This window comes from Fusarium odoratissimum (genome assembly GCF_000260195.1).
Source record: "Fusarium odoratissimum NRRL 54006 unplaced genomic scaffold supercont1.6, whole genome shotgun sequence".
Taxonomy (NCBI): Eukaryota; Fungi; Ascomycota; class Sordariomycetes; order Hypocreales; family Nectriaceae; genus Fusarium; species Fusarium odoratissimum.
The window spans coordinates 522,443-546,770 of NW_022158692.1; the positions used below are offsets into that span (position 1 = coordinate 522,443).

General features: G+C 49.4%; 12 protein-coding genes across 14 annotated transcripts; 8 read left to right on the plus strand and 4 right to left on the minus strand.

Moving 5' to 3' along the window:
* Nucleotides 1-110: 110 nt before the first annotated feature.
* On the minus strand, nucleotides 111-2,420 carry FOIG_04797 (uncharacterized protein). Its single transcript, XM_031203111.1, has 4 exons — nucleotides 2,264-2,420; nucleotides 1,634-2,220; nucleotides 1,358-1,591; nucleotides 111-1,314 (listed from the first exon to the last, which is right to left on the minus strand). The coding sequence occupies exons 1-4, from the start codon at nucleotides 2,391-2,393 to the stop codon at nucleotides 874-876; spliced, it is 1,392 nt and encodes a 463-aa protein (XP_031066690.1). The 5' UTR covers nucleotides 2,394-2,420; the 3' UTR covers nucleotides 111-873.
* Nucleotides 2,421-2,573: 153 nt separating this feature from the next.
* FOIG_04798 (uncharacterized protein) lies at nucleotides 2,574-4,536 on the minus strand (the record flags this gene model as incomplete). The annotated part of the gene is made up of 2 exons (XM_031203112.1): nucleotides 2,574-3,866; nucleotides 3,910-4,536. The coding sequence occupies 2 exons, from the start codon at nucleotides 4,534-4,536 to the stop codon at nucleotides 2,574-2,576; spliced, it is 1,920 nt and encodes a 639-aa protein (XP_031066691.1).
* Nucleotides 4,537-5,619: 1,083 nt separating this feature from the next.
* Nucleotides 5,620-5,860, minus strand: FOIG_04799 (uncharacterized protein; the record flags this gene model as incomplete). The annotated part of the gene is made up of 2 exons (XM_031203113.1): nucleotides 5,620-5,806; nucleotides 5,850-5,860. The coding sequence occupies 2 exons, from the start codon at nucleotides 5,858-5,860 to the stop codon at nucleotides 5,620-5,622; spliced, it is 198 nt and encodes a 65-aa protein (XP_031066692.1).
* A 1,307-nt stretch (nucleotides 5,861-7,167) lies between these two features.
* FOIG_04800 (potassium/sodium efflux P-type ATPase, fungal-type) lies at nucleotides 7,168-10,801 on the plus strand (the record flags this gene model as incomplete). 2 transcript variants are annotated; one of them, XM_031203114.1, is made up of 4 exons in its annotated part: nucleotides 7,168-7,660; nucleotides 7,753-8,635; nucleotides 8,679-10,120; nucleotides 10,166-10,801. In XM_031203114.1, the coding sequence occupies exons 1-4, from the start codon at nucleotides 7,415-7,417 to the stop codon at nucleotides 10,799-10,801; spliced, it is 3,207 nt and encodes a 1,068-aa protein (XP_031066693.1). In that variant the 5' UTR covers nucleotides 7,168-7,414. The 2 variants fall into 2 exon arrangements, with proteins under 2 accessions (XP_031066693.1, XP_031066694.1); XM_031203115.1 differs by having other exon boundaries at nucleotides 7,341-8,635.
* A 9-nt stretch (nucleotides 10,802-10,810) lies between these two features.
* On the plus strand, nucleotides 10,811-11,104 carry FOIG_04801 (uncharacterized protein; the record flags this gene model as incomplete). The annotated part of the gene is made up of 2 exons (XM_031203116.1): nucleotides 10,811-10,844; nucleotides 10,968-11,104. The coding sequence occupies 2 exons, from the start codon at nucleotides 10,811-10,813 to the stop codon at nucleotides 11,102-11,104; spliced, it is 171 nt and encodes a 56-aa protein (XP_031066695.1).
* A 426-nt stretch (nucleotides 11,105-11,530) lies between these two features.
* On the plus strand, nucleotides 11,531-12,329 carry FOIG_04802 (uncharacterized protein; the record flags this gene model as incomplete). The annotated part of the gene is made up of 2 exons (XM_031203117.1): nucleotides 11,531-11,578; nucleotides 11,663-12,329. 2 exons carry the CDS (start codon nucleotides 11,531-11,533, stop codon nucleotides 11,906-11,908), a joined length of 294 nt encoding a protein of 97 aa, XP_031066696.1. The 3' UTR covers nucleotides 11,909-12,329.
* A 72-nt stretch (nucleotides 12,330-12,401) lies between these two features.
* Nucleotides 12,402-14,090, plus strand: FOIG_04803 (uncharacterized protein). Of its 2 annotated transcripts, XM_031203119.1 has the most exons (3): nucleotides 12,402-12,533; nucleotides 12,637-12,840; nucleotides 12,884-14,090. In XM_031203119.1, the coding sequence occupies exons 2-3, from the start codon at nucleotides 12,774-12,776 to the stop codon at nucleotides 13,591-13,593; spliced, it is 777 nt and encodes a 258-aa protein (XP_031066698.1). In that variant the 5' UTR covers nucleotides 12,402-12,533; nucleotides 12,637-12,773; the 3' UTR covers nucleotides 13,594-14,090. The 2 variants fall into 2 exon arrangements, with proteins under 2 accessions (XP_031066698.1, XP_031066697.1); XM_031203118.1 differs by having other exon boundaries at nucleotides 12,402-12,840.
* On the minus strand, nucleotides 13,587-14,305 carry FOIG_04804 (uncharacterized protein). Its single transcript, XM_031203120.1, has 2 exons — nucleotides 14,081-14,305; nucleotides 13,587-14,038 (listed from the first exon to the last, which is right to left on the minus strand). Exons 1-2 carry the CDS (start codon nucleotides 14,244-14,246, stop codon nucleotides 13,845-13,847), a joined length of 360 nt encoding a protein of 119 aa, XP_031066699.1. The 5' UTR covers nucleotides 14,247-14,305; the 3' UTR covers nucleotides 13,587-13,844.
* A 70-nt stretch (nucleotides 14,306-14,375) lies between these two features.
* On the plus strand, nucleotides 14,376-15,408 carry FOIG_04805 (uncharacterized protein). The gene is made up of 2 exons (XM_031203121.1): nucleotides 14,376-14,617; nucleotides 14,661-15,408. Exons 1-2 carry the CDS (start codon nucleotides 14,410-14,412, stop codon nucleotides 15,257-15,259), a joined length of 807 nt encoding a protein of 268 aa, XP_031066700.1. The 5' UTR covers nucleotides 14,376-14,409; the 3' UTR covers nucleotides 15,260-15,408.
* Nucleotides 15,409-15,559: 151 nt separating this feature from the next.
* FOIG_04806 (uncharacterized protein) lies at nucleotides 15,560-17,921 on the plus strand. Its single transcript, XM_031203122.1, has 4 exons — nucleotides 15,560-15,923; nucleotides 15,966-16,340; nucleotides 16,387-17,448; nucleotides 17,490-17,921. Exons 1-4 carry the CDS (start codon nucleotides 15,716-15,718, stop codon nucleotides 17,792-17,794), a joined length of 1,950 nt encoding a protein of 649 aa, XP_031066701.1. The 5' UTR covers nucleotides 15,560-15,715; the 3' UTR covers nucleotides 17,795-17,921.
* A 240-nt stretch (nucleotides 17,922-18,161) lies between these two features.
* Nucleotides 18,162-22,383, plus strand: FOIG_04807 (uncharacterized protein). The gene is made up of 6 exons (XM_031203123.1): nucleotides 18,162-18,920; nucleotides 18,962-20,220; nucleotides 20,269-20,422; nucleotides 20,464-21,000; nucleotides 21,043-21,284; nucleotides 21,359-22,383. The coding sequence occupies exons 1-6, from the start codon at nucleotides 18,206-18,208 to the stop codon at nucleotides 22,316-22,318; spliced, it is 3,867 nt and encodes a 1,288-aa protein (XP_031066702.1). The 5' UTR covers nucleotides 18,162-18,205; the 3' UTR covers nucleotides 22,319-22,383.
* Nucleotides 22,384-22,537: 154 nt separating this feature from the next.
* Nucleotides 22,538-24,188, plus strand: FOIG_04808 (uncharacterized protein). The gene has a single exon (XM_031203124.1). The coding sequence runs from the start codon at nucleotides 22,821-22,823 to the stop codon at nucleotides 23,826-23,828; it is 1,008 nt and encodes a 335-aa protein (XP_031066703.1). The 5' UTR covers nucleotides 22,538-22,820; the 3' UTR covers nucleotides 23,829-24,188.
* Nucleotides 24,189-24,328: the final 140 nt, after the last annotated feature.

The following is a 24,328-nucleotide window of genomic DNA, read 5'->3' on the forward strand; positions in this document are numbered from 1 at the left end:
TCTTACGCTTCTTCTGCTCGACACCGGTTGACCCATACTCCACGGATAGACGGAGGAGCCCCAACCGGACACTCCCACCGGGTAAGTTGTCTTATTGATTTGTCAAGAAAGCGGGCCAATGGGTGAGATTAGATCTTGATGTCGATCAGTTGTTGGCGCTAACCCTTGATTATCTGGTGACTTGCGACTTGGCAACGTTGGATTTATGCGATGATAGGAGCTGAATTGCATCTGAGGCCAGAGGACGTCGGTGTCTCCGCAAGACATGTGTGTCTTGGTCGTGTGGGAACCTCGACAGGTGACTCGAAGCAACCAATGCTCAAGCCTCTTCTCTGATGGTGTTGAGTTCGGGTTCATTCAAGTCCGAGTAGTAACTGCTCGCTTGCAACTCTTTGGGGGTGGCGTACACCGTAAGATGGTTGAATGTAACTGAGACAGGTCGTCGATCGAATAACTCACAGCGAGGCCATCAAGTTGGTGGACTCGTGGTTCAACATTATCATGCATCTCCGGTGACGTTTTTGCGATGCGAGTGCGGAACCGCGTATAGCGAGGCATTTCTTGTATGGGAGCTGGGCAGACTTCTACTCATGTCTCAGCCGGACGGTAAGCTCAACGGCTTACAGGCCTGGATCGATCTAGACCAATTGTTTGTCAGTATCCTCGCTGGTGTTCAGTAGCTTGAGCTTCATCAATGTGGTTGCTGATCAGGAGGAAGAGTTGGAAAACAATATGTGCAAGATATGGATCATTTAAATAGTAGATAACTGTGGTTTTGATTGGAATTGTTGCCTTGCGGATGGTTCGCAATCGCCTTCTGCACCTCTTGCATGAGAGGAGAGGAAACAAGATCTATCACATAACCCCGCTGGGTCATCGCTTTGTACGCTTGGCTGGTCCAGATTCGTCGTCCATTGTCATCTCAACGTCTCCAGAAGATGCAATAATGGCTTCTTGAAGTAGCTTCTTCTCTCCAAGTCTGACGGCAATAGCCATGCGAGTTCGTTGGTTGAGGTCCTGCTTGAGTAGGTTTTCGTCTTCGGAAATGCTCGTTGGGTATCTTGCCACCAGAGCCTCCAGTGTCTTGGCCAGTACAGCTTGGTGGATCTCGTCTCTCTTTCGCTTGTCAGGGATAGCATCGGGTTGTGCTTTCTTGATACCTTTGAGGAATGTCTTGAGTTGTTCTTGGAGATCTTCGGGCATGCTTTCGAATCGAGCGGGCTCGGCAAAGGTGCCATCCGAGTTGACCTCGCCTGTTCCTCGCTCCAAGACGAATGTGTCTTCAAATTCTTCGTCCTCTTCGAGAGCGCCACGCTGTTCAAGTTAGAAACGCCATCAGAGGGTGCACTCGACCTACAATCTGCTCCAAGACTTGACCTGGGATGCCAAAGTTGGAGGTCAGAGCTGACTCGACAATGTCCCAGGGAATCTCGACAACATCATAACGAGAATGCTTCTCGGTAACGTATCCGTATCTTCTTAGGAGCTCCGAGTTCGGGTGAGGGCCATAGTAGTTGAGAATCTCTTCGCCCGCCTTGATGGGCCTCAAGCTGGTCACGGTGAGACTCTCCTCTTCGTGGTTGACGTGAGCCTATTCTGTTAGCTTTGCCAGTCACTCAGGAAAACGACCTACGTTGAACTCGGCGTCGGCATTCAGAATGTCCGCCATTGGTACCATTCCCATCATCGACTTTCCGTCTCGGTCTTCAACCCAACCATCTGCCTCCTCCTCTTCCTCCTCGTCATTTTCAAGGTCGAAAGCATACGCCATGATGGTGCTGCCCATCCGGTGGGCAATCTCGATAAGCTCTGCATCAGTCTTGTTTCCGGCGTTGAAAATCTCAGCGTTGCTTCGGATAATGGGAAGCAGTGTCTTTTGGAACATATTTTCAGCATCAGCCTTGCCGATCTTGTGTCGCATATGACTGGCTTGAAGCTGGTCAAGCTCATTGTCAGACCAAAACATGGGCGTATCAAATGACGAAGGAAGAACATCGAAATAAGGCTTCCACTTGGAGCTTTCGCCTTGTAGATACTCGTAAATCATGATGAGGATAAGCGAACTCCATGAATCCAGTCCTGGTGCATCATCGTCATCAGGCTTGTCGAGATCAAAAGCATCTGGAATCTTTTTTGGCAGCTCCGAAGTTTCAACATTGATGATTCCTTTTCTCGGAATGGTAAATAGAGTTGTTTCCGCAGGGATATCCTCGAGAGCGACTGTTTTGTTAGCCTCACCTGGCAGCCATGTATGAGCACCTACTTATACCACGACCAGCATTGCGATCACGAAGATCAACAATTTTAATGGCGTCGGAGAATGTAGCGTCTGGCAAAGACTTGAACCAGCGCAGAAAGCTTTCGCTCGTTCCGTCAAAATTTGTAGAACCCATCTTGTCTGTTGTTTGAAGAAAGTTGAGGCTTCCAGGTTGACTTGGGAAGGCCTTGAAAACTTTTCAGACCTCCTACCCTGTATGTTCGGCCACCTCGATTTTCACCACACATTGAACAATATTCATGCAGTCTTCATTAATTGTACACTATTTACATGCAATTGCGACATTAAACCATAATCATTCTTCATCCCCATCTTGCTTCAACACAGGTGTCCCATCTTTGCCCTCCTTTGCCTTCTTAATCTCTCGCTTCTTCGGTCGCAACCATTCCTCCATACCTTCAGGCCAATACACTCTTGCTTGAGGACCTCCCATGCCAAAATCTTCGGCGCTAACAATCTTTTCAGGTACTTCAATGTCATCCTTCGCTTCTCCGTTGACGCCGTTTGCTTTTTTGCCCTTCTTTGCCTTCTTTTTGACGGCTTTTCGTGATTCATCTGGTCGTTCATATGGTACAATGTTGTTAAAAGTATCCCAACCTGGCAGTTTAAAGGTTCGCATCAGTTCAAAAACAGCTTGCTCTTTATCCTTGGCTTCAATCATTAGATCCATGTCGGGGGCACATGGTGGGAGAGTTTTGACTCTGGCGGAATGCTTGCGGCGATCTCTTGGTGAGACTGCACTGGATGTCTGCTCGCTGTAATGCATTTTCTGGGTAATTCCCTTCTTGGCCCAGGTAGCTTTGATGCGATCGTAAAGACCTATAATGTCTTGGGAACCTTCTCTTATCGATGGGTCGAATATGATGTTGTGATGGTGGTAGTCGAGCACCAGAGGAATGTTGAGTTCCTCGCAAACAGGCAACAGATCGTGAACACTCCATGCGACATCGTCGTTTTCCAACACCAATCGTCGCTTGACACTGTCTGAAAGCTTGGCGTAGTTCTCTTTGAATCGGTCAATGGTTGCTTGCTTGTCGCCATAAGTGCCACCCATGTGCAGAATCATGACAGCATCGCGGTCAAGCTGTTCGGGAAGTTTGAGTAGAGTAAGCATCTCATCGTGATATTCCAGATCGCGCATGGCAGCGGCAACAACTTCTTTGCGTGGAGAACCAATCTGTGTAAATTGCCCAGGATGTGTCGTTAGACGATGATTCAGCTCTCCAGCTACTCTGCCAGCTTCTGCCAGCACCTCTGACGCAAAGGGCGCTAGCTTGTAACCATGTTCTGGATGACTTGCAAATGGAAACATCTCACTACTCAGTCTCATGAATCTGATGCCGTACTTGACATTCCATCGAATCATTTTGACAATATCTCTTGCATTCGCCAGTCCCAATTCTTGTACATATTTGAGTCCTCGTTCGTGGTCTGCGGGTTTGTTCTTGTCTGGTCGGTTCTTGGTAGGGTGTTCTGGTTCATCAGGGTTTGTTAACGGGTGTCGATGTTCAATGATGGAGGCCATGCGACAGGTCCTCGAGGAAAAGACGGCCGGAGTTGCATTGCGCAAGTATGTATTTAGGCAGGCCTGGAAAGTCAGTAATGTCTGATGGTCACAGTGCTAAACTCACATATCCCAACCTTCCTTTCCATGGTAGAGGAAGAGTTTCACTGTTGACAGGGGGAGGCCTGTTGGCACCGCGGTCCATGCCGTCGTCTTCACCTTTGGCATCAGCGACATCGCCAGCAGCGAGTTCGGCGTCGTACTCATCTAGTGGTACAGAGTTAACAACTTTTGACTTTCCCTCCAAGTTGCCTCGAGGAGCAACAGTATCCTTGTTCGGCGAGTACATTTTCGGTCGAATATCAGGTTCATTGGCGGCTTCTTTCTTGACTTGAAGATCTGAGGACTCGACTGCAAGCCGTTGTGTTCTGACGACAGTCTGTAGCTTTTGCTCCATCTCGCTCAGCTCGCGCATAGCTTCTTCAACACCTTCGCCTGTATCCCAGACAGCCTTTGCTTTCTTTGGATCAGCAGCTTTCATTGGATCTGTGTCTGACTTTGGCCGTTCGGCAGCATCCTTTATTCTTCGACTGCTTCTCCTGGGAGCATCACGCATCTCAGGTACCGGAGGTGGCGGATGAGCACCAGTTCTCTTCCGTTTCGATGTCATGGTTGTAGTCGTGCTGTATGCTCTTCCAACTGAAAGTCGCAGGGAGAGAAGTCTTCCAGCAGATGTCAAGAAACGAGATGACATACGTCGAATGATGTAAATATGGAAGAAATGAATGTCATGGGGCGAAGCATATATAAGCGACAGGTCAAGTACCTGATAAATTCGGCAACGAACATTCTCCAAGATTTAAAGTAATGGTAGTCGGAGGAAGTGGCCCGAAGAGCCAATGACGCAGGGCCCTGCATCAACTGCTGAATTGCTGGCTTGTCGAACGGTCAATTCACCAAGCGATCCATGACCGAAATCCTCGATCCAGACCCTGCTGATGGCGATGAAGTCATTTAGACTTGGGTGGGCGGGATGATCGCCGATCCGTCATGGTGGCGGTACGTACTTTGTCACCAGCTTTTGCTCCGCTGTGACGCTCAAACCACCCAACAACAGAAGACTGCATCAAACCGTAGGAGATACTCCGGAAGAAATGAGCACAGCCAATGAATTGAATCGGAAGGGGCCGGAGAAGTGTTGAATAAGCTCCACAAACAACTGAAACATTCAGATATACGACATCGAGATGCTGAAGGTAACTGTTGTGGCTGAAGCTGAACTAATCAGGAACCGTACCTTGCCGCAGGCTGCGTGTAAGCATCATTAAGCTGCGTTGACGTTGTACGAGAAAGCCTGGCTGGATAGCAACCATTGACATTTGAACTAGAGATTAGTGATCAATTAAGTGTGGCGGTGATCACCAAAATGGTGTCACGCTCAAAGCTGTTTCGCGACGTGGTATCCCTTGGTAATACGGCACCCTGCATACAGGACAATCATATCGTTCGATCAAGAACCAAGACGAAAGGCATTTTGAATGAAAAGAATGCCTGCACGTGTTTATCGTCATGATGTCGTCTTCAGCTTCATCGGTCGTCGCTTGTACACTTGGACCGGGCTTGGCTTGATTTGTCTCGTGAGACGTCACTGTTGAAACTTTTTCGAGAATCGGACGTGGGTCGGCGTTGACGGTATGTACTGGTTCTGGAACAAGAGGACCTATGCAGATGGGACTGAGAATGTCAGCAAGATCCTGGAGCGGCCCGTACAGGCTCCGGCCGAGAAGCATGAAAGCGGAGACAAAGCTTCCGATAACTTCGCCGGAAGTGGATGCACTCACCATTCACCGAACCCGGACAGTGGAGTCTGAGCTTCAATGTCGGCGGTGGGATCGGTATTCGCTTGTGGAATGACCGTTGAGGTTGTAACGGTGCTGAGTTTTCGACGGGCATTGTCCAGTTGATTAGGTTGGGGACTGAAAACCTTCTCCGACGCTCTCCGCACGCTCATTCTGAAGCATACTCTTTTTCAGTTAGCAGTGGCCAAATTGACTGTGGAAGACATACAGAGGACCCATGATAATGATAAAGAGAAAAAGCACGAGCAGAATGATCCCAACTGGCTCCATTTTCAGTGATAGAAACGAAAATGCGGTGTTTTGTGAGGGTTCAGTAGTCAAATTGACAAGTGCGAGAATTGCCTGATAATGGTCGCGACATGTGACTTCAATTATAGCAATCGAGACTGATTAAAGTGCTTGCAGTCGTGGCTACAAGCCCAAGACCTGGTTCTAGAACATCAGAGTGATTGTTTGGTGCCGGTTCGGAATATCGCAACGGCATGGCTGTGCATCAACAGTTCTGACCATTAATTGATGAGTATTCCGAGCCGTGAGAATGATTCAGCTTTAGAGCAAATGACGAGATGTTTATTGTCTTGGCAGAGCTTGGCAAGTGTTGCGAAGTTGATGTTGGTATCAGTTGGTATCAGAAGGCTGAGGCTGTGAAGCCGCTATCTTAGCTTTGCATCGGTTGAGCGGGCAAGAGCCGACCTCCCAGAAGCACAATGAACCTGGCAGGTAGGGTACCTTCGGTAGGAGGGCTGTACTTCCTCTACCACCGCGCCATGATGAATCAGGAAGGACGAATAAGAGGCCAATATCTCTTTTCTCTTCTCTTACGTAAGTGTTGTCATATAATACGAATAATAACTATATTTTTTAATCCTGGTTCTTAAACGTCCAAGACTACTACGTAATTGCCGAATCTTATCTCACATATCGCGGAGACGGGAATCTGGGGATTGTTTAGACCCTTGAAGGTAGGAGGTGAAGACCGACTCCCCGATGGAGAGATCCGCTTTTCCGATACCTTTGTTTCTCTCAGAATTTGATCTAAAAATGACTTGAAGCTTAACAAGTACCAAGATAATGAATACGAAACGTTTCTACGACTGTCTGAGCACTTCTGAGTCTCAAAAAGACCAAGAATAACTGTTTTCAGCGTCAAATTATGTCATTGCCATGTGCCCTATCGAAAGAACCAGGTTGGAGGACCCAGCAACGCCAAGAAGCAAGGACCACCACTAATGACTTTAAGCTCTTGAGATAAACTTGGCGCATCGCTGGTTGTCTATACAATGATTCACAGCGCAGATAAAGATCCTGCTTCAATTTAAGGTTGTTTAAGCTTGATGATAGCTAAATGTGAGTTAATCTTGAAACCCTCCAGGCTTCCAAGTACTCAAAACAGACATTCATCACTCATGTTACCAACTCAGGTGGCAATATCTTCCACACTCGAACCTCCAAACCGCCTCAACACAATGCGGCTTACATCCTCCGACGTATCGTCTTGGCATATTACTCTGAATGCCAATCATCTCCACATATAAAAATTCTCCTCCAAATAAAATTGTTTAACCATGAGCGACCTTGGCGCAACCTTTGTTTCGCATGCACCTCCTGTGATGGTAACTCTTGGCACATCCACCTTGATCCACCTCACGGTCCACCGGTGTCATACTTGGAAGGTTTCTTGAAGTTGATCCCCAATGAAGGTGCAGCTTAAAAGGGCTTCTCCCTCTCCTCTTTCTAAAATTCTCAACTCATTCCTCTTCATCAACTGTCAAAATGGGCCAGAACGAAGAAGAGAAGCCTCACATCTCGGGCCAAGCCAACTCTCCCATGACGGCACCTGCTCATGCTCTTACCTTTGAGCAGGTTGCCCAGGAGCTTAATGGTAATCTCGATGATGGTCTCACTGAATCCGAGGCCAAGCAGCGTCTCGAGACTTATGGTCGAAACGAATTCGGCGAACAAGAAGGTGTTCAACCTCTCAAGATCTTTATCGGGCAGATCGCAAATGCCTTGACTCTAGTAAGTTACCTTCCATAGGCTTCCTTCGAGTATACTTGAAAGGAAGCTTTAGAGATAACGGTAGAGTCGCTCATTTGCCCTTTGGGGGACAGGTTCTCATCCTTGCCATGGCTGCCTCTTTTGGTATCAAGTCTTGGATTGAAGGTGGTGTAGTAGCCGCCGTCATTGTGCTCAATATTGTCGTTGGCTTCCTCCAAGAGTTTCAAGCCGCCAAGACTATGGATTCTCTGCGTTCTCTCAGCTCTCCCACCGCTCACGCTGTCCGCAACGGTAACACTCAAGTTGTTGTGACTGCTGAGATTGTCCCTGGTGATATGGTTGAGCTCAAGACTGGCGACACCATTCCAGCAGATATCCGTCTTGTCGAGGCTGTCAACTTTGAAACCAACGAAGCACTTCTCACTGGCGAGTCTCTACCTGTTCGCAAAGAGATCAACAAGACCTTTCCAGATGATACTGGCCCTGGTGATCGACTCAACGTTGCTTATAGCTCGTCTACTGTGACAAAGGGACGAGCTCGAGGCATTGTCTTTGCTACCGGTACCTATACTGAGATTGGTCAAATTGCTGTTGCTCTTCGTGGCAAGTCTTCCAAGCGCCGACAGCCAAAGAGGGATGCCGAGGGTAACACCAACTTTGGTCGCTGGATGCAAGCTTGGACCTTGACCGGTTCTGATGCTGTTGGGCGATTCCTTGGTGTCAATGTCGGTACTCCTCTTCAGCGCAAGCTCTCCAAGCTGGCAATCATTCTTCTCGGAACGGCCATTGTGTGTGCTATTATTGTTCTGGCAGCCAATGATTTCAAGTCGCAGAGGGAAGTCATCATTTATGCTGTGGCAACTGGTCTCTCTATGATCCCAGCTTCTCTGATTGTTGTTCTCACCATTACCATGGCTGCTGGTACCAAGCGTATGGTCCAGAGACATGTCATTGTCCGCAACCTGAAGAGTTTGGAAGCTCTGGGTGGTGTAACCAGTAAGTACCACTCGGTGTCATGCAAACATAGCTAACCTTTTAGACATTTGCTCTGACAAGACCGGAACTCTTACCCAAGGTACCATGATCGTCAAGAAGGCTTGGATCCCTGGACGCGGCACATACTCTGTTGGCGCTTCCAATGAACCATTCAACCCTACCCTCGGAGATATCACCCTCACCGAGGACCAGCCCAAGAACATCGACTTCCAGAATGAAAAGTCCGAAGGTACATCAATCGACCCCGCTTCCCAGCCTGCTCAAGATCCAAGCCTCGTCGAGTACCTCAACGTTGCTTCACTTGCCAATCTTGCTACTGTCCACGAGATTGAAGGCGAGTGGCATGCTCGTGGAGACCCAACCGAGATTGCTATGCAAGTATTTGCTTCTCGATTCAACTGGAACCGCATGCGATTGTCGTCTGGCGATAACCCCCGCTGGCATGAAGTTGCCGAATTCCCCTTTGATTCAGATGTCAAGAAGATGTCCGTCATTTTCCACGACAGCGAATTTCAGAAGCAATGGGTCTTTACCAAGGGCGCCGTTGAACGCGTCTTGACTTCTTGCCCTGTTTATGCTGCTGGTGACGAAATCCTCGAGTTTACCGACGCCATCAAGGAAGATGTCTTGAGCAACATGGAATCTCTGGCTCGACTTGGTCTTCGTGTTCTTGCTCTCGCCAGCCGAACAGATATTCCTCATGTCGAGGATAACGAGGCTGAACTTGATCGTGGACTATTCGAAAAAGACCTTGTCTTCCGTGGCCTCATCGGCCTGTACGATCCTCCTCGCCCTGAATCTGCCCCATCAGTCCGAAAATGTCACGAAGCTGGTGTCAGCGTTCACATGCTTACTGGTGATCACCCTGAAACAGCTCGTGCTATCGCTTTGGAAGTTGGTATTTTACCTGCCAAGATGTCCGAGATTCCCAAGGATGTCGCCAAGGTCATGGTTATGGCTGCTTCAGAATTTGACAAGCTGTCCGATGATGAAATTGATCAGCTTCCACTTCTGCCTCTTGTCGTCGCCCGCTGTGCCCCTCAGACCAAAGTCCGTATGATTGAAGCCCTTCATCGCCGCAAGGCTTTCGTCGCCATGACCGGTGATGGTGTCAATGACTCGCCCAGTTTGAAGCGATCAGACGTGGGTATTGCTATGGGACAGGCTGGATCTGATGTTGCCAAGGAAGCGTCCGACATTGTCTTGACTGATGATAACTTTGCTTCTATTCTGAATGCTGTTGAAGAAGGCCGAAGAATGTTTGACAATATTCAGAAGTTCATTCTGCACGTTTTGGCTGAGAATATTGCCCAAGCTTGTACACTCCTGATCGGTCTTGCTTTCAAGGATAAGAACAATCTGTCGGTTTTCCCCTTGGCACCTGTCGAGATTCTCTGGATCATCATGATCACATCTGGTATGCCTGATATGGGTCTTGGCTTTGAGATTGCCGCCCCAGATATCATGCAGCGTCCTCCTCAAAACGTATGTTCTATCTATTGCCTTTATGATCCGTACTAACATCCTCAGTTGAAACAAGGTGTCTTTACCCCCGAACTCATGCTCGACATGGTCGTCTACGGTCTCTGGATGTCAGCCCTTTGCCTCGCCTCATTCGTCCTCGTCCTGTACGGCTTCGGCAACGGCGCTGACGACATTGGAGAGAACTGCAACAACACCTACAGCGAAGACTGCAGAGTCATTTTCCGTGCTCGCTCAACAACCTTTGCATGCCTGACCTGGTTCGCCCTGTTCCTTGCCTGGGAGATGATCAACATGAGAAGGTCTTTCTTCCGAATGCAACCCAAGAGCAAGAAGTATTTCACCCAGTGGATTTACGACGTTTGGAGGAACCCCTTCCTGTTCTGGGCCATTATTGCTGGTTTTGTTACCATGTTCCCTATCATCTATATCCCTGGACTCAACACTGTCGTCTTCAAGCATGCTCCTATCTCTTGGGAATGGGGTATTGTTTTTGTCGAGGCTGTTCTCTTCTTCCTTGGTATTGAATCTTGGAAATGGGCTAAGCGTATCTATTTCCGTCGCCAGGCTCGTAAGTCTACAGGCGGTGTCTCTGATCTAGAGACTCGTGTCTTTGGCAAGTATTACAGCATGGGTGGAAGCCGAGATGAGGAGAGTGGTCACAATGAGAAGAGTTCCGATTAGGCTGAATGAATGGGTATTAACCTGAAGTCTGGTAAGATGATTGGTAAGTATGTCGTCAGTTAGGTAGTCCACTCTGCAAGCGTGTAATCGTTAGTTTAGTTAAATTGATACCTAGTTAGCAAACTCGTTCATGATCCAGTGCTGCTCGAAATAAGTCTTGATACAGTAGTCCCTACCAGCCCACGAGCTACCAGTGATGAGTGGAAACTCGTTGCCCAACTCGTTGCGTCTGGCTGGGTCACTCACGGAGGTGTTTGTGAGGAGCCTGCAGAAGAACACCTTGATCAATGGGAGAGGCTGTAGACATTCGAGGAAGCAGGCTCACAAGCAGAACTTGCATTGATTGATGAGATTGCCAGTGCTAGCAGCCGGCACCTTTTCAATAGCCTCAACTCTGATTCATGGTGACTGCTTCAAGCTGTTTCTTCGCCTTCACCTGGACCATACTCTCTTCTTCCTTTCAACTTTCCAACACCCCTTTATTGTCACATTCATCTCCCGTATCTTTATTCAGCGTATGGTCATCTGATTCTTTATTCGTATCTCGCTCATTCACTTTATCCAAATTCTATTTCATCCGGGAAGTTCATCATCCCCACCGGTAATAGCGAAACTGATGTGTTGAATAACAGCGTACGACCATCTCTTATAGTAGAATTAATTGAGATGAACTCCAAGCACACAGATGGACTGAAGCGGAAGGCATCAGACAAGCTAGAAACTGTCGCAATGGATGAGTTTCTTCGCCGACTCGGTCCAGGAGGACGCAGAGATTGGGTCAGTGTGGCTCGAGGCACCATTGATCTTTTTTAAGCATATGAATCCAAAAACCCTGCTGAGACAACTCGCGACAACATTCAGCTGGGAGGTAAGAAACTATGGCAGAAAGGGCTTAACTATTCATTTGCCAACAGCGATTCAGGTAACTCCAAGGCCGAGGGAACTTCCAACACCAAATCTTCACAGGACATGGACAATATTCGAAAAGTTGGGCGTCTTATGGAACGTGTTGAGGCTTTGGAGGCTGAGAACCGGGCTTTGAAGAAGAAGAACTCTGAGTTGGAGGACAAGCAGGCGAAGGTGGTGAAGCTGCTTACAGATGATTGAGAACAACTCACAACTCAACCAAGTAGTTGACATGCTTCTGGGCTGCATTATCTGGAGTTTGCTGGCAAGATGCATGCCGCTGATGGTATGCTGGCATGAGCGGTTTACAAGATGTAGACCAAGGAAGATCAATATCGTTTCATCTCATCGTAGAGATGGCCAATCATTCAAGTTTGAGTGGTTTTTCGAATGACGAACGAGGTTGCATCGCATCCAACCATTCCCCTCTAAACATTCGGCTGTGTGACGACCCTTTCATTGGGAAAATGACGTATTTTGAGACCGGCAAGTTGACGCTGCGAATAACGATATCAGGTCTTTTCGTGATTTGCCATATTGCAATCTCAAGATGATGAGAATACAATTGTGATAACAAACTTCTAAATCGCGAGATAACAACTCGTTAATGCATTCACGTGCGTAATCTCACGATATTCCAGATGTTTCTTGCATCAAAGAGGGTGTACTAGAAATGGGACGACAAGGGTATCCCCGTCACAACCGTTATGTACGACCAAAAAAATTGACTGAAAAGGTTAGAATAACGGGATTAACAGAGAAATCCTTATTATCTTCATAAATCGCCATCATTCGTTTAGCATCACACGCCGTTAATCAAGGCTTGGTACGTACCAGCCCCTCCAAATCCTGGGGTCTCAGGCCACTGCGTCATTGGATGTTATAGGCCCTCCCCGCCTCTTTTACTGATGATCTGCTCACGAGCACAGTGTTTCATCTTTCAACCTGATCTCGCGACTACATCACAGGCAAACATCACGTTCAACCGCACTTTATCTCAGATACAACGCCTTGGGCTTGAGCTCTGGCTTTAACCCTTTCAACTCAAGCTTCCGACTATACCAAAATGGCTTCTGCTGTTGATTCTCCCCCGGCGCACTCGCCTCCCACCCATCCTCCTCAACGACCTCGAGGTGAGTTGCCTGACGCCATCTTTGACCTCTCTAACATTTCTAGGCATCCTCAAGAACTCGTACCAGAAATCTCCTCCCACTTCACCGAGCCACGATCGACCTGCCAGCGACAAGGAGCTCACCATCGCCAACACTCAAATCAACGCTGGTCACCGTCGTTCCTCTTCTGGAGCTCGCCCCTCTGGATCCCGCCGACAATCAGGTGCCAACGGTTCCATCGGAGACGTTCTCGAACCCTCCCAACGGCTCAAGTGGGACGAGGCAAACCTCTACCTCACGGAGCAGGAGCGCTCCTCTACCATGAAGATCACAGAACCAAAGACTCCCTATGCCAAACACTACGACCCAGCCGAAGACCCGTCGGACGAAGACGAGGATCCTCTGGCGGACGCTGGTGCTCGTCTTAAGAATTCACGTCCAAGCCGTGAAGATGACATTCCGGGCCTTTCGCTGGGCGAACCGGAAGAGGAGATCCCGGAAGCGGGCGCGCCGTCACCCCGCAGCGAAAAGAGCGTCCACGTCGACGACGAGAGCAGCATCGGCCACAACGCGGAGGAGGAGCTGGCGGGCATGTCTCCCGAGGAGCGTGAGAAGCACAGAAAGTTTGAACAGCTCCGAAAGAGACACTACGAAATGAAAAATGTGGCCCAGCTCCTGGGCCACCCCGAGACGCTCCCGGATGAGGATGAGGACGACGAGGGTGAGGTGCCGCATGTGCCACAGGTACCGCGCGTGCCCAACGGTACTGCGTAGGGTGCTGGGGAAGCATGATGAGGGCTGCGAGCTGGCTAGGGCATTAGGATGGAGTTTTGAGGATATCATTATTGGGCGTTGGCAGAGGAGGAGTGTGAGGTTATCTGATTACTCGCTCGCTTTCAAGATTCTGATGGAGACAAAGGGCACATAGTCTCATCGGTAGAGGACATGCTTCATTTCCTAATATTTACGATTATCCACTCGTATCTGGTGTCGTTCGTGGTGTCGTTATGCTTATTGTCGATGGTTCACAGTAATCCCTTTCTTGCTAATTCAATCTTTCGAGCTGTTTCGCCTGGCCGGAATCCACCACGAGAAACACAAAGACGCTGTCCATCAGCTAATTCGAACTTTTCTTGCTGAGCATCCCAAGCGCAGGGACAGTGGTGAGGAAAGTGGACGCATGCGAGAGTATCGGGGCAGAGGTATTTGTCGCAGACAGCTGTACATGTTAGCAGAGTCAAAAAGTGGTAGATGTACTTACAGTTCTCGTAATTCTGCTTGTAGTGGTTCGCATCGCTTGGGTTGTTTTGCTGTTGCGCTTGATGGTGTTCGTGGCCTCCTTGCTGATTAAACATTTGATCAAAGAAGCCGCCAAATTGGGCATTGACCAAAGTCAAGAGAGACAGAACAGCAAAAAGATACCGCATTTTGTTGATGATTATTCTACAGACCAATGTTGATGTTACAGCTGGAGTTTAGGGAAGCTGTCCACATCCTTATCGATAAGCGATGACTAAGCGCAAAAACTCCATCAATTGAGGATCAAGCGTTGCCAACCTCACTCAGCCCATATCGTCACGAATCGCCGGCATGAGGTTCCTCACGATGCAGCGGCCAATATTGGCTGCTGTGGCTAGTCTAGCCAGGCCGGCTTTCACACCTGTCACTCCCCTGGGTGTCCAATTGGCCAATTCCCTCGTCCAAGGTCATCGATTTGCCTCGGTCAAGTCACAGGGAGCATACAAGAAGAAGCCCAAGAGGGGTATTCCAAAGAAGCTCGGTGCAAAGCGTACAGGAGGTATGTTTACGCTGTGAATGGACCGGGCTGGGCTGACCTTTAGATCAATTCGTCATTCCTGGAAACATCCTCTACAAACAGCGCGGTACGCATTGGTGGCCTGGAGAGAACTGCATCATGGGCCGAGATCATACCATTCACGCAATGGCAACCGGATACGTCAAATACTACCGCGATCCCTCACTACACCCCGACCGCAAATACATCGGCGTAGTCTTCGACAAGAACGACACGCTACCATATCCCGCTCACGCCCAGCGCAAGCGAAAACTAAACATGACCGCCTTCCCCATCAAAGAAGTCGCCGCCCAACCCGAGATCTCGCCGTCCGGAATACCCTTCCAGGTCAACCGTGTCGAAGCGGGCGAACCAGACAGATTGCTCAAGCTGCGAAAGGACTACAGTTATCGTGAAGATAACTGGGCTATTGGAAAGCTGGCCAAGACGACGGGTCTCAAGACCAAGAGGTTCAGGACGCGAAAGCAGTGGTTCAGACATAGACGATGGAGACGGGAGAGGGAACTCGAGGGGCAGAGAAAGGCGGAGCAGAAGAGGGCTGAGAGTGGTGGGGAGATCAAGGCTGTCAAGATGCTTAGCCAGAAGCAAGCTAAGAAGGCGAAGAAGGCTTCAAAGAAGAAATAGCCGTTAGATGCGACGGAAGAGGCTGTAGAATAGGTGGACAAGTGTATGTATAGCTGTACATTATGAGACATGTCGAAATCATGAATCACTGCAGTAGAAGTGAACCTGAAAATAGATCTGTTTGTAAATTCCCAAACGGTATTGATTGCATGTAACGTTAATTGTGATAATACTGCGTTGGCGGAGTTAGGTCACTGTTGGAGGGGACCTGGGGAGGTATCTCGCACCTTATTTCTGCAGCGAGGTACATTAGGCCCCTAACCGCGCTATAACCTCGTTCGCGTCGGCGCGTCTCCAGTTCACTTTCATCATCAGCCTCACTCACTTCAGCGTTTCATCTCACCCGTGTGCAACCCGACTTGGGCTTCTTATTCGTTCCCTCATTTCACATCTCAGTCCGTTTCTGCACTCGCCCATGGGATTTTTCGCAACCTACAGCCAATACTTGACCCTACAATGCTCGGCAATGAAGACCCTTCAATGACAAAGAACACAGGCTTTATACCATGGAATCCAGCCCTCAAAGCCAACGTCAACATCCCGGAACCTTCACGTATCGTCAGCGACATCGTCGGTAGCGCAGCCGTCAAAGCTTCAGCGGCTGGTATACTATCAAGTAACCCTCGAATTCAAGCAGCTCAGTCTGAATGGGAACGTAGACAGTGTATGTCTCTTTTAAGGCGTCGTTCATTTCTGACATGACCAGCACAATACCTCTCAAAGGCTTCTGAATCGTCTCAAGTGATCCCTCAAAAGAGAAACTCACCGTCAGACCTTCTCCCAAAAAGGACTCCCGCTGATTACGCACGTGTTCGTGAAGCTCGTCGCTTTACGGAAGACGAAGTCGCTAGACAATTAGCTGAGATCAACAGTGCAGCTATCAAGAAGAGCGCCATGCATCATTCATCTCAATCTCCGGTGGTTTCTCTCACCGGGGCCGAGTTGCTCAAAAAGTACACTGGCCAAGGGACACCATCACCAACACCTGGACCAGCAAGATCGCCTGATTCTTTAGTCCCTGATACTCGATTGGAGGCAATCATCATGGCTGAACCTGGTCGGGCCTACACTGTATATCCCTGTAGGTCCTCGAAATCAACTGCATCGAGCTGATCTAACATACTCAGTCCCCGAAGGTGGTTCTACCTCTGCTCGCGGGGCACTTATTCCGGCAAACTACAAACTTCACGATGACCCTGAACTTCCATACGTATGTCCTGTGCGAGATTGCCGCCGCGTGTTTGGCAAACTCAATGGTCTTGGTGGACATTTTGGCGCTGGCCATTGTTCGACGACATTCAATGACAACGGAGATGGCACATTGTCCAAGGTCGGTAGCTATCAGAAGGATGGTCCTGGAGGCACACCTGGGATTGTTGTTTCCAGAAACCCACTCCCTCCTGATGCGCCACCTCCAGTTGATCCAGGATTGTCTGTGTTCGCTTCATTCCAGCAAAACCGAGTATCTCGAGCTGCCGAACAGGAAAGAAAGACAACACGCTCACAGGATCGCACCTGCCTGCCTCAAGCTATGCAAGAATCGGAGGTGAAGCAATATCTCCACCAACACCTCAGTCCAGCCCAAAAGTCTCACCAACGAGAGGACATCAATTTCATGTTGACATTGCCTCGCAGACGTGAGCTGCCCGAGAGTTGGAAGCATACCCACCGGGGAAGCAACCTGGATGTCACTCATTATTCCTGTGCAGTAGCGTATCTCACAGGTACAGTTGTGGTTGGTAGCGAGCAGTGCATGGTTAATACCACTCGACCATCTGCACGACTATCGCAACCCTGCATCCGTCTCCCAATTGGCATGTCTACGTCAGCGAAACAAGCATTTTCTGCTCTAGAGTCTTGCGTGGGATGCAGATACTGGTGTCATCTGCAGCGACGCTCAAACGGTTGTGACTGGTGTCCTGAGCCAAAACTGGGACGAGGGGCTTCTGGTTCATCGAGGTCTTCTTCTGGGGAACTGAATCCTCCGATGGATCTCGACGATTTTGAGGGTGTTGACACCATGACCGAGGTCCAGCCAAAGCGAAGAAAAAGACGTTCTTCTGGGAATGACGTTGCCATGAGAGACCAAACACTTACCATCATGGGCAGACCTGAAATCGGCGTTGAATTGGAAATGGAGGATTGGGAGGTTGCTCCAGGAAGGATAAAGGATGAATCTTCCTCAGACAGTGAGTTTCCCGTTGTCTGTGAGGCGCAGCTAACAGGTCAGATGTCGCCTATTCCAACTCGTATCTCACCAGCGGTCAACCCGTCACCGTTTCCGAGGACGTCAGCTTCAACATCATGGTTCTCAAACCCGGCAGCGCTAATCATTGGGCTGTTGAAGACGACAAACTGCGAACATGCTCCGTCGCCTCAGGAAAGATTCGGGTCACGATGAACGAAAAGACATTTAATCTTGGCCCCAATGGCATGTTTGTTGTTAGACCAGGACAGACGTGCAAGGTCGAGAATCGACTATACATGGATTCTGTGGTGCACTGCACTACTATCGGGGATTTTTCACTGCAGTAAAGGCGTTTGGTTCGGATACATACCTTTTGATTGGAGTTGAGGGCGCATTTCGGCATCGCACATCTGCATGCTATTTATCGATGGTGTTTAAAAAGCATTGGTGGTTATTGGGATGGGTTGAAACGGGTTAGCAGGCAGTCATCGGGATGGTTCAGGTGGTGCAGTCATTTGACTAACCTTGTCTCAGACACCCCACTCTAGGATCTACGGAGTCAGCCTATAGAGATAATATTAGCACATCAACAATTGATATGGGAATCGGATATTATTTTGAAAATGGACTTTTGTCACGAGCGGGCTAAGCCAGGCTGATGTTTTGTGCGGATGACTCAGAGTGACTTTTGAGTGATTTGAATACCGTTGATACTTCGAACAACACCATCTGGTTCATGACTTTCGATCAACGTTCTCATGTCTCAAGCCTCTCGACCAAAACTCCCCAGGCAAAGACGCCGGGAAAATTATAGGACTCACACTGTTGACATGGATACAGTGGACTCACCCGAGCCAGAGCTCAGCAATGACAAGGACTCGGTTCGTGTAAACCCAGGGAGTCCCCCAGGTCAACTTCCGCCACTGAATGATTACACGACAAGGAGAGAACCTGAAGGGAAAATTAGTGAAGAGTCGACGGGAACAGAAGAGGTGGTGTCAAAGGCCAGATTTGTTATTGATCCAGAAGGAGAGCTCACTCATGATCAAACAACTGTCGACATTGTAACTGTTCCGTGTCCCGGAGCAGATCCCCTTCGAACATGGAGTCGCGATGGTCTCATGAGTCGATACTACGGAGCATTGTCTATGCGCGACGCCGAAGGTGCAGCCTCTGATGCTGATCGACCAGCTCCATCATGGGTTCGCCAAGGACTTCGTCGTGAAGCCGATCGAGCTCGGATTCTGTTGTATGAGCATCCATCGACGACTGACGATACGAGGCTGAGTACTCTGGCTGATGCATTGTTGGAGGAGTTGGGAAATTTGAGAAAACGAGAGCAGCAGACAAGACCGGTTGTGTTTGTGGGACATAGCATTGGCGGTATTATTATCAAGATGGTGTTGACAAAGGCGAGCAGAGACCCGTCGTTTGAGGATATCTACAGGCAATGTTATGGTGCTGCATTCTTTGGTAAGTGATACATCTCTGATTGACCCATGCTAACAGAATAGGCACTCCTCATCAAGGATCGAGTTACTTTGCCATGCCGAGTCTTGCAACGGGTATTCAGAATCTGCTTCAACTGTCAGCGGCTATGCCGACATCAATAACCGACGACCTTCGTGTGGGAAACAACCTTCTTCTCCAACTAGACGACGACTTCAAATCGATAGCACACGAATTTCGCATCTGGACGCTATATGAGACTATCGACTCTCGTCTTTCAGGCAGCTCGGGAGATGTCTACTTCACCGCACCACTAACCTCAATCAAGTCTGCTATTCTTGGCATGCGACAAGAGACCATTCTCCCACTTCAGAGTGATCATGCCAATATTGCTTCTTTCGGGCGTCATAATGTCCACACGATGCGTCTGTTTCTGAAGCAGTTGTCGGCTCTGATCGGACGTGCAGACGAGTACTCTCGTGAGGATGGAAATTGGTCTCTGAATCTCGAGCAAAAGGTAAACGTCGAGGTTCACGGATTCTTTGAAGATCCCCCGGGTCCATTGGATGTGGCGACGATTCGAGCTTGGTCTACGCGACTGCCACTCCGAGATTTCTTGAGAAAGGGACCAGAGGAGTGTTTGGCCGAGAGGTTGAACGAAGTTGAGACGGTTGATGAAGGCAGGTTCTTGAGGAATCGAGGGAAAACAACGATGCTGCCGACTGAGAAAGTTGCTGATGAAACACACGACAACCCTCTTGGGATCTCGCAAGGATCTGTCGAGTTGTGTCCTCCTGCATCCCCTGTCATACGGCCTGTTGATGCAGAAAAGACAAGATCAGAGTCAGCACCTCAGGCGGGAGCAAGATCCCCCGTCACACCTTTATCACCAGCGGCGATATCACCACCCACACACTACTCAACACCAATGCGACGTCCTTCGCCGCTTATCCGTGCCAATTTTGAGCAGGATTTGGCTGTCGATCGTCTATCACCTCCTCCTCGTGGAAGGATGGGTCGATCTCTGAGCAGGTCTGTCAGCATGGGAACTCAAGCCTCACAATACGAGTACAAGGACTTTCCTCCATTCTCACAGCGAAGTCGAAGCACCATAGAGGGTTTCAGCGACGATGACGATATCGATGCATCTCCGAGGCTGCCAGAAGCGATCGTTGCTATCCGAAAGGCCGCTAATAATGGCGAGAGGAGAGCCAGTGAGACGGTAATCGTGGATGAAGTACCTGTTGCGTTTTCGAAACCTCACATTGAAACCCGCAAGTTTATGTGGGTTCATCTGCCGTATAATAATCCCAGCTGGGTGACGGTAAGCAGCCTGAAGACAGTTAGTTGATAGGATGACTGACCTCAGTAGAAAATATTCGAGACTTTGCAGACAGCAAACAACCGCAATTATGCTCCTCTGTTCAACAATGACTTCTGGGCGACGAGGCATTCTCGAGGGCGACACTCTCAACACTATGCGTACTTTGCGAAACCAGGCTGTTACTTTTCAGCTCCTCGGCACAGTAAGTTGACTCATATCTTGCAGTCCAAACTGACCGTGTAGTGTCACCTCGAGGTCGATCTTCGAAACAATCATCGATATCGCCCAAGCCAGAAGGGGGAATTTACACCTGTCTCTTCCTCCCGTATCTTCACTTTGACTCGTACAAACGACTCATTCGCCGACGAGAACTCATCCTTCAGCGTCTCGGCCATGGGCGAGCCAGACCTGTTCCCGAATCTGTGGCAAAGTCTGATTCTCTTGAATCGCAGGTGATCTGGGAGTTTTTGGGCCACGATCCACCCCTCAACTGTCGGCGAACACTAGATCAGTACGGATACCCATCGTTGAGGGACACTCGGTCGCGAGATGATGATCAGATGCTGTACAAACTGACAAAGGAACGGACATTTGCTCCCGGTTTGGGCCCAGGACTTCATGGGCAAATGTCGAACAGTAGTTCCGGGAGTAGCGGAAGTGGCAGTCGACGATCTAAAACTAGCAGCCAGGATGGGGAAGACGAGGAGGGTTGCGAGGACTCTATACTCAACGGTAATGTTCTCATGGTGGATCAGGTGTGGCTTTGGGCCATAGACTCTCGTAAGTGATATATCCCTGAATTGACCCTAAGCTGACCCTCAGATACCCTACTCTCCTTCTTCCCGAAGCGGGAGGGTGATGCCATTGAAGGGCCTCTGTATCAGCAGGCAGATCTTCGCGACAGCATCTTTAACGAAGTCAACGTCGATCTCACCCGGCAATGCGAAAATGCTCTGGACCTGGCAGCATTAGCAGTCCTCCATGCTGTTACAGTCCTCCTCGACAGATCTTCGCACCCAGATCTTGAAGTGTTTCGAATCTTTGAAGAGGCCATCAGCGTTCTGGTATGTCACCCTCACATATTTTGCGCGATTGTATCATGCCGCAATCTCATTTTGTAAACCATGCTAACCTTTAGACCGAAAAACTCACCTCATCGCTCAAAACATTTCGTGCCGAAGGATTCCGCGACAAAGCGTCAGCCTATGAGCCAGTTGAGAACAAAGCTCGTTCCATCAGAGCACGCCATAAAGCCGAAGGCCGTCGAGCAGAAGAGGATAACCGGGACAACACATCTGCTCTCCTTGAACTTCGAGATATCGAGGATGAACTTCTTATTCTGGTTCATCTGTTTGAGCGTCAGTCTAAAGTCGTCAGCTCTATGCTCTCTACTTACACTCGTCCGGAACTGCGTGACCGTACTGCAAACGGGAGACTGTTCCTGAGTGAAGCAATCAAGAAAGTCTCAGAGTATACACACCAAGCTCAAGAGATGATTCAGAGAGTCCGAAGTACGAGGAACGACTACGACAAACTGCTTCAGATGGTTCAGCGACAGGCGCAGGTTGATGAGGTACGGCTGAGTAGGCTTCACGCCGACCTTGCAAGTGCGCAGAGTCGCAGTGTCATGATCTTTACCACATTTACAGTCATATTCCTCCCGTTGACCTTCTTTACCGGTCTCTTCGGTATGAACACTCAAGAATGGGGTGGTGAGAATAACCTGTCGCTCAAGACCATCGGCGCAATCTCTTTACCCGCTAGTTTCGCCCTCGTGGTCTTTTCTCTCGTGGCAGCTTTTAGCACAAATGCTCGACTTCTGATCAAGTGGCTTGCCCACATGTACCGACACATGATGTCTTGGGTGTGGAGAACACTGTGTAAGCCTGCTGTTGCAAAGGTTGCCGATATGCTGCCGCAACGAAATGAGCGACAGAGGGAGGAGAGGGACTCAAGAAGTGGGAAGGGAATGTTGAGAGAGGAAATGAGTGACTTTTGGGAAAGACATCGATTGGAGAGGGACAGAGGATACACGGTTCCTGAGAAGAATAAGAGGACGGTGGTGAGTGGTAAGAGTAGTTGGAGGAAGATGAAGTAGACAGTGCCACTGGTATAGTACTGATTGTTCAACATCTTTCACTCGTTTCTCCCTATAAAATCGGGAACTGTGCTCCAATTAGCTGCTGAATATGATTGTTCGTCGGAAAACGCTGTGATGCTCATCTTCATCCATCGATCCGTTACAGGGATACCCCAGCCTCACACTAGAGCTGCACATCATCCGGGAGCTAATCAGCCGTCAAGACAGGGGTAAACTTACAGATCCCAGTCAACGCATCACATTGCCTCATGATTGACGAGTAGTTGAGGTTGATTCATCTAAAGAAAAAGCAAAGCGACCACCCGCCCGGACTTTCCCGTGTATTCCTGTTTCAGAATGAGGGATCGAGTATGGAGGACGATGAGTTGGCAGCTTGCAGAAGGGCATATAATGCCGCAATTCTCAGCTGAGCTGGAGGATTTCTTAGTTTCCCTCCGACTTGTGCCCTGTTAAAGATCAGCTTGAAGCATACATCCTCCACACTCACATTCGTGTCAACATGGCCGACTCCCCTCGCTATGCAATGGGCACACAGTCCTCTCAACGACGAACCAGTCCCATTCGTAAGGGACAACCAGAACGTCCTAGTACTCCAACCCGTCGACCAACGACGCCCACCCTCGGCCGCCGTCCTACAACTCCAACTCTGGGCCGCCGGGGCTCCAACGCTTCTCTCCGTCGTCAGGGGTCGAATGCAACGCTCAACCGTCCTGTCACTCCCACTGCAACGGAGATACCAGACGGCGACCCTGTGAAAGTTGGCCGGGTCACCACTCCAAAAACCGGCCCAGCGCCAGGAAGCCCAGAAACTCCAGCACGAATCTTACCTGCTATCCCCGAGAGTCCTCTTGTTATGCCATCGCCTCGTTCGCGACAAGTTTCTCGTGCTGGTATCACGCCTCGCTCTCGACAGGTTTCGACGACCGATGCAGCTCCTCGTTCACGTCAGGTCTCGCAGACTCTACCGGCTCCAGAAGTCGATCGTGCTCCCGATGTCGCCAAAGCGCCCGCGCTTGAAGTTACTCCGACTGTCGTCAATGCTCCCCTTGTCAGAACGACACCGAGTGTAGGTCGTGTGCCCAAAGTTCGATCGACTCCTAAGGTCGCGCTTATTCCAAGTGTTCGATCTTTGGTGGGCAACACTATTATCCCGTCGACTGCAAAGACTCCTCGAATTGCAAAGACCCCAGCGGTGGCATCTCCTCCCGTCGTCGCCCCTACCCCTATCCTCGTGCCGATTTCTGTAGCTCGGGGTGTACCTGGCATTGCTCCTGGACCCTATGCTGCTCCTATCCCACTGTCGGCACCTCTGCCAGTTATTGCACTGGTACCTATAATCGCTAGGGCTCTGGCTACTGCTCTTGCGCCGCGTGTTTCCGATGCCCCCAAGGCTGCTCGACTACCTCTGACTCAAGAAGCTCCCAAGTCGACGCTAGCTTCAAGGTCAGCAAAAGCTCCCAAGGCTTTGCCGCCGCCTCCCACTAGACTCCTCCTTGGTCAGGCGTAAAGTTGATTGTTGATAAATGGAAGTTCTGCAGGGCATGCCAATTAATTGGTTCGGAAAGCTACTGTGTTAACTGGCTTCTCTCGTGAAAGCCCACCTGGTCTCCTCCCTAGGTAGGTGCTTCAGGAATGGCCTCAAGCATCAGTTGGCAAACATATATAGCCCAAACAACAGGAATTGCACCGTAGGCTGAATACAAGTATTGGAAATTTTCTTTTGAAGATGAAAAGAATTCTACTCAAGGCAGCCACAGTTTGGGAATGTATACCGCAGTAGGTTTGGGAACTGTGATCCCCGCATCCCCGGTCCTTCCTTCCTTTGATGAACTTGGGTGAGCTACGTACAATCTGCCATTTCCTAGCCACAAGGTTCAAAATAGGACCATTAACCGATGAGAGACGGCATCAGTGATGTTCTGAGGGCAAAGGTTGATCTGTCAATTGTTGGACTGGTACGTCTCATCACTAGGGCACATCCATGAATATACACATTCTTCAACCTCG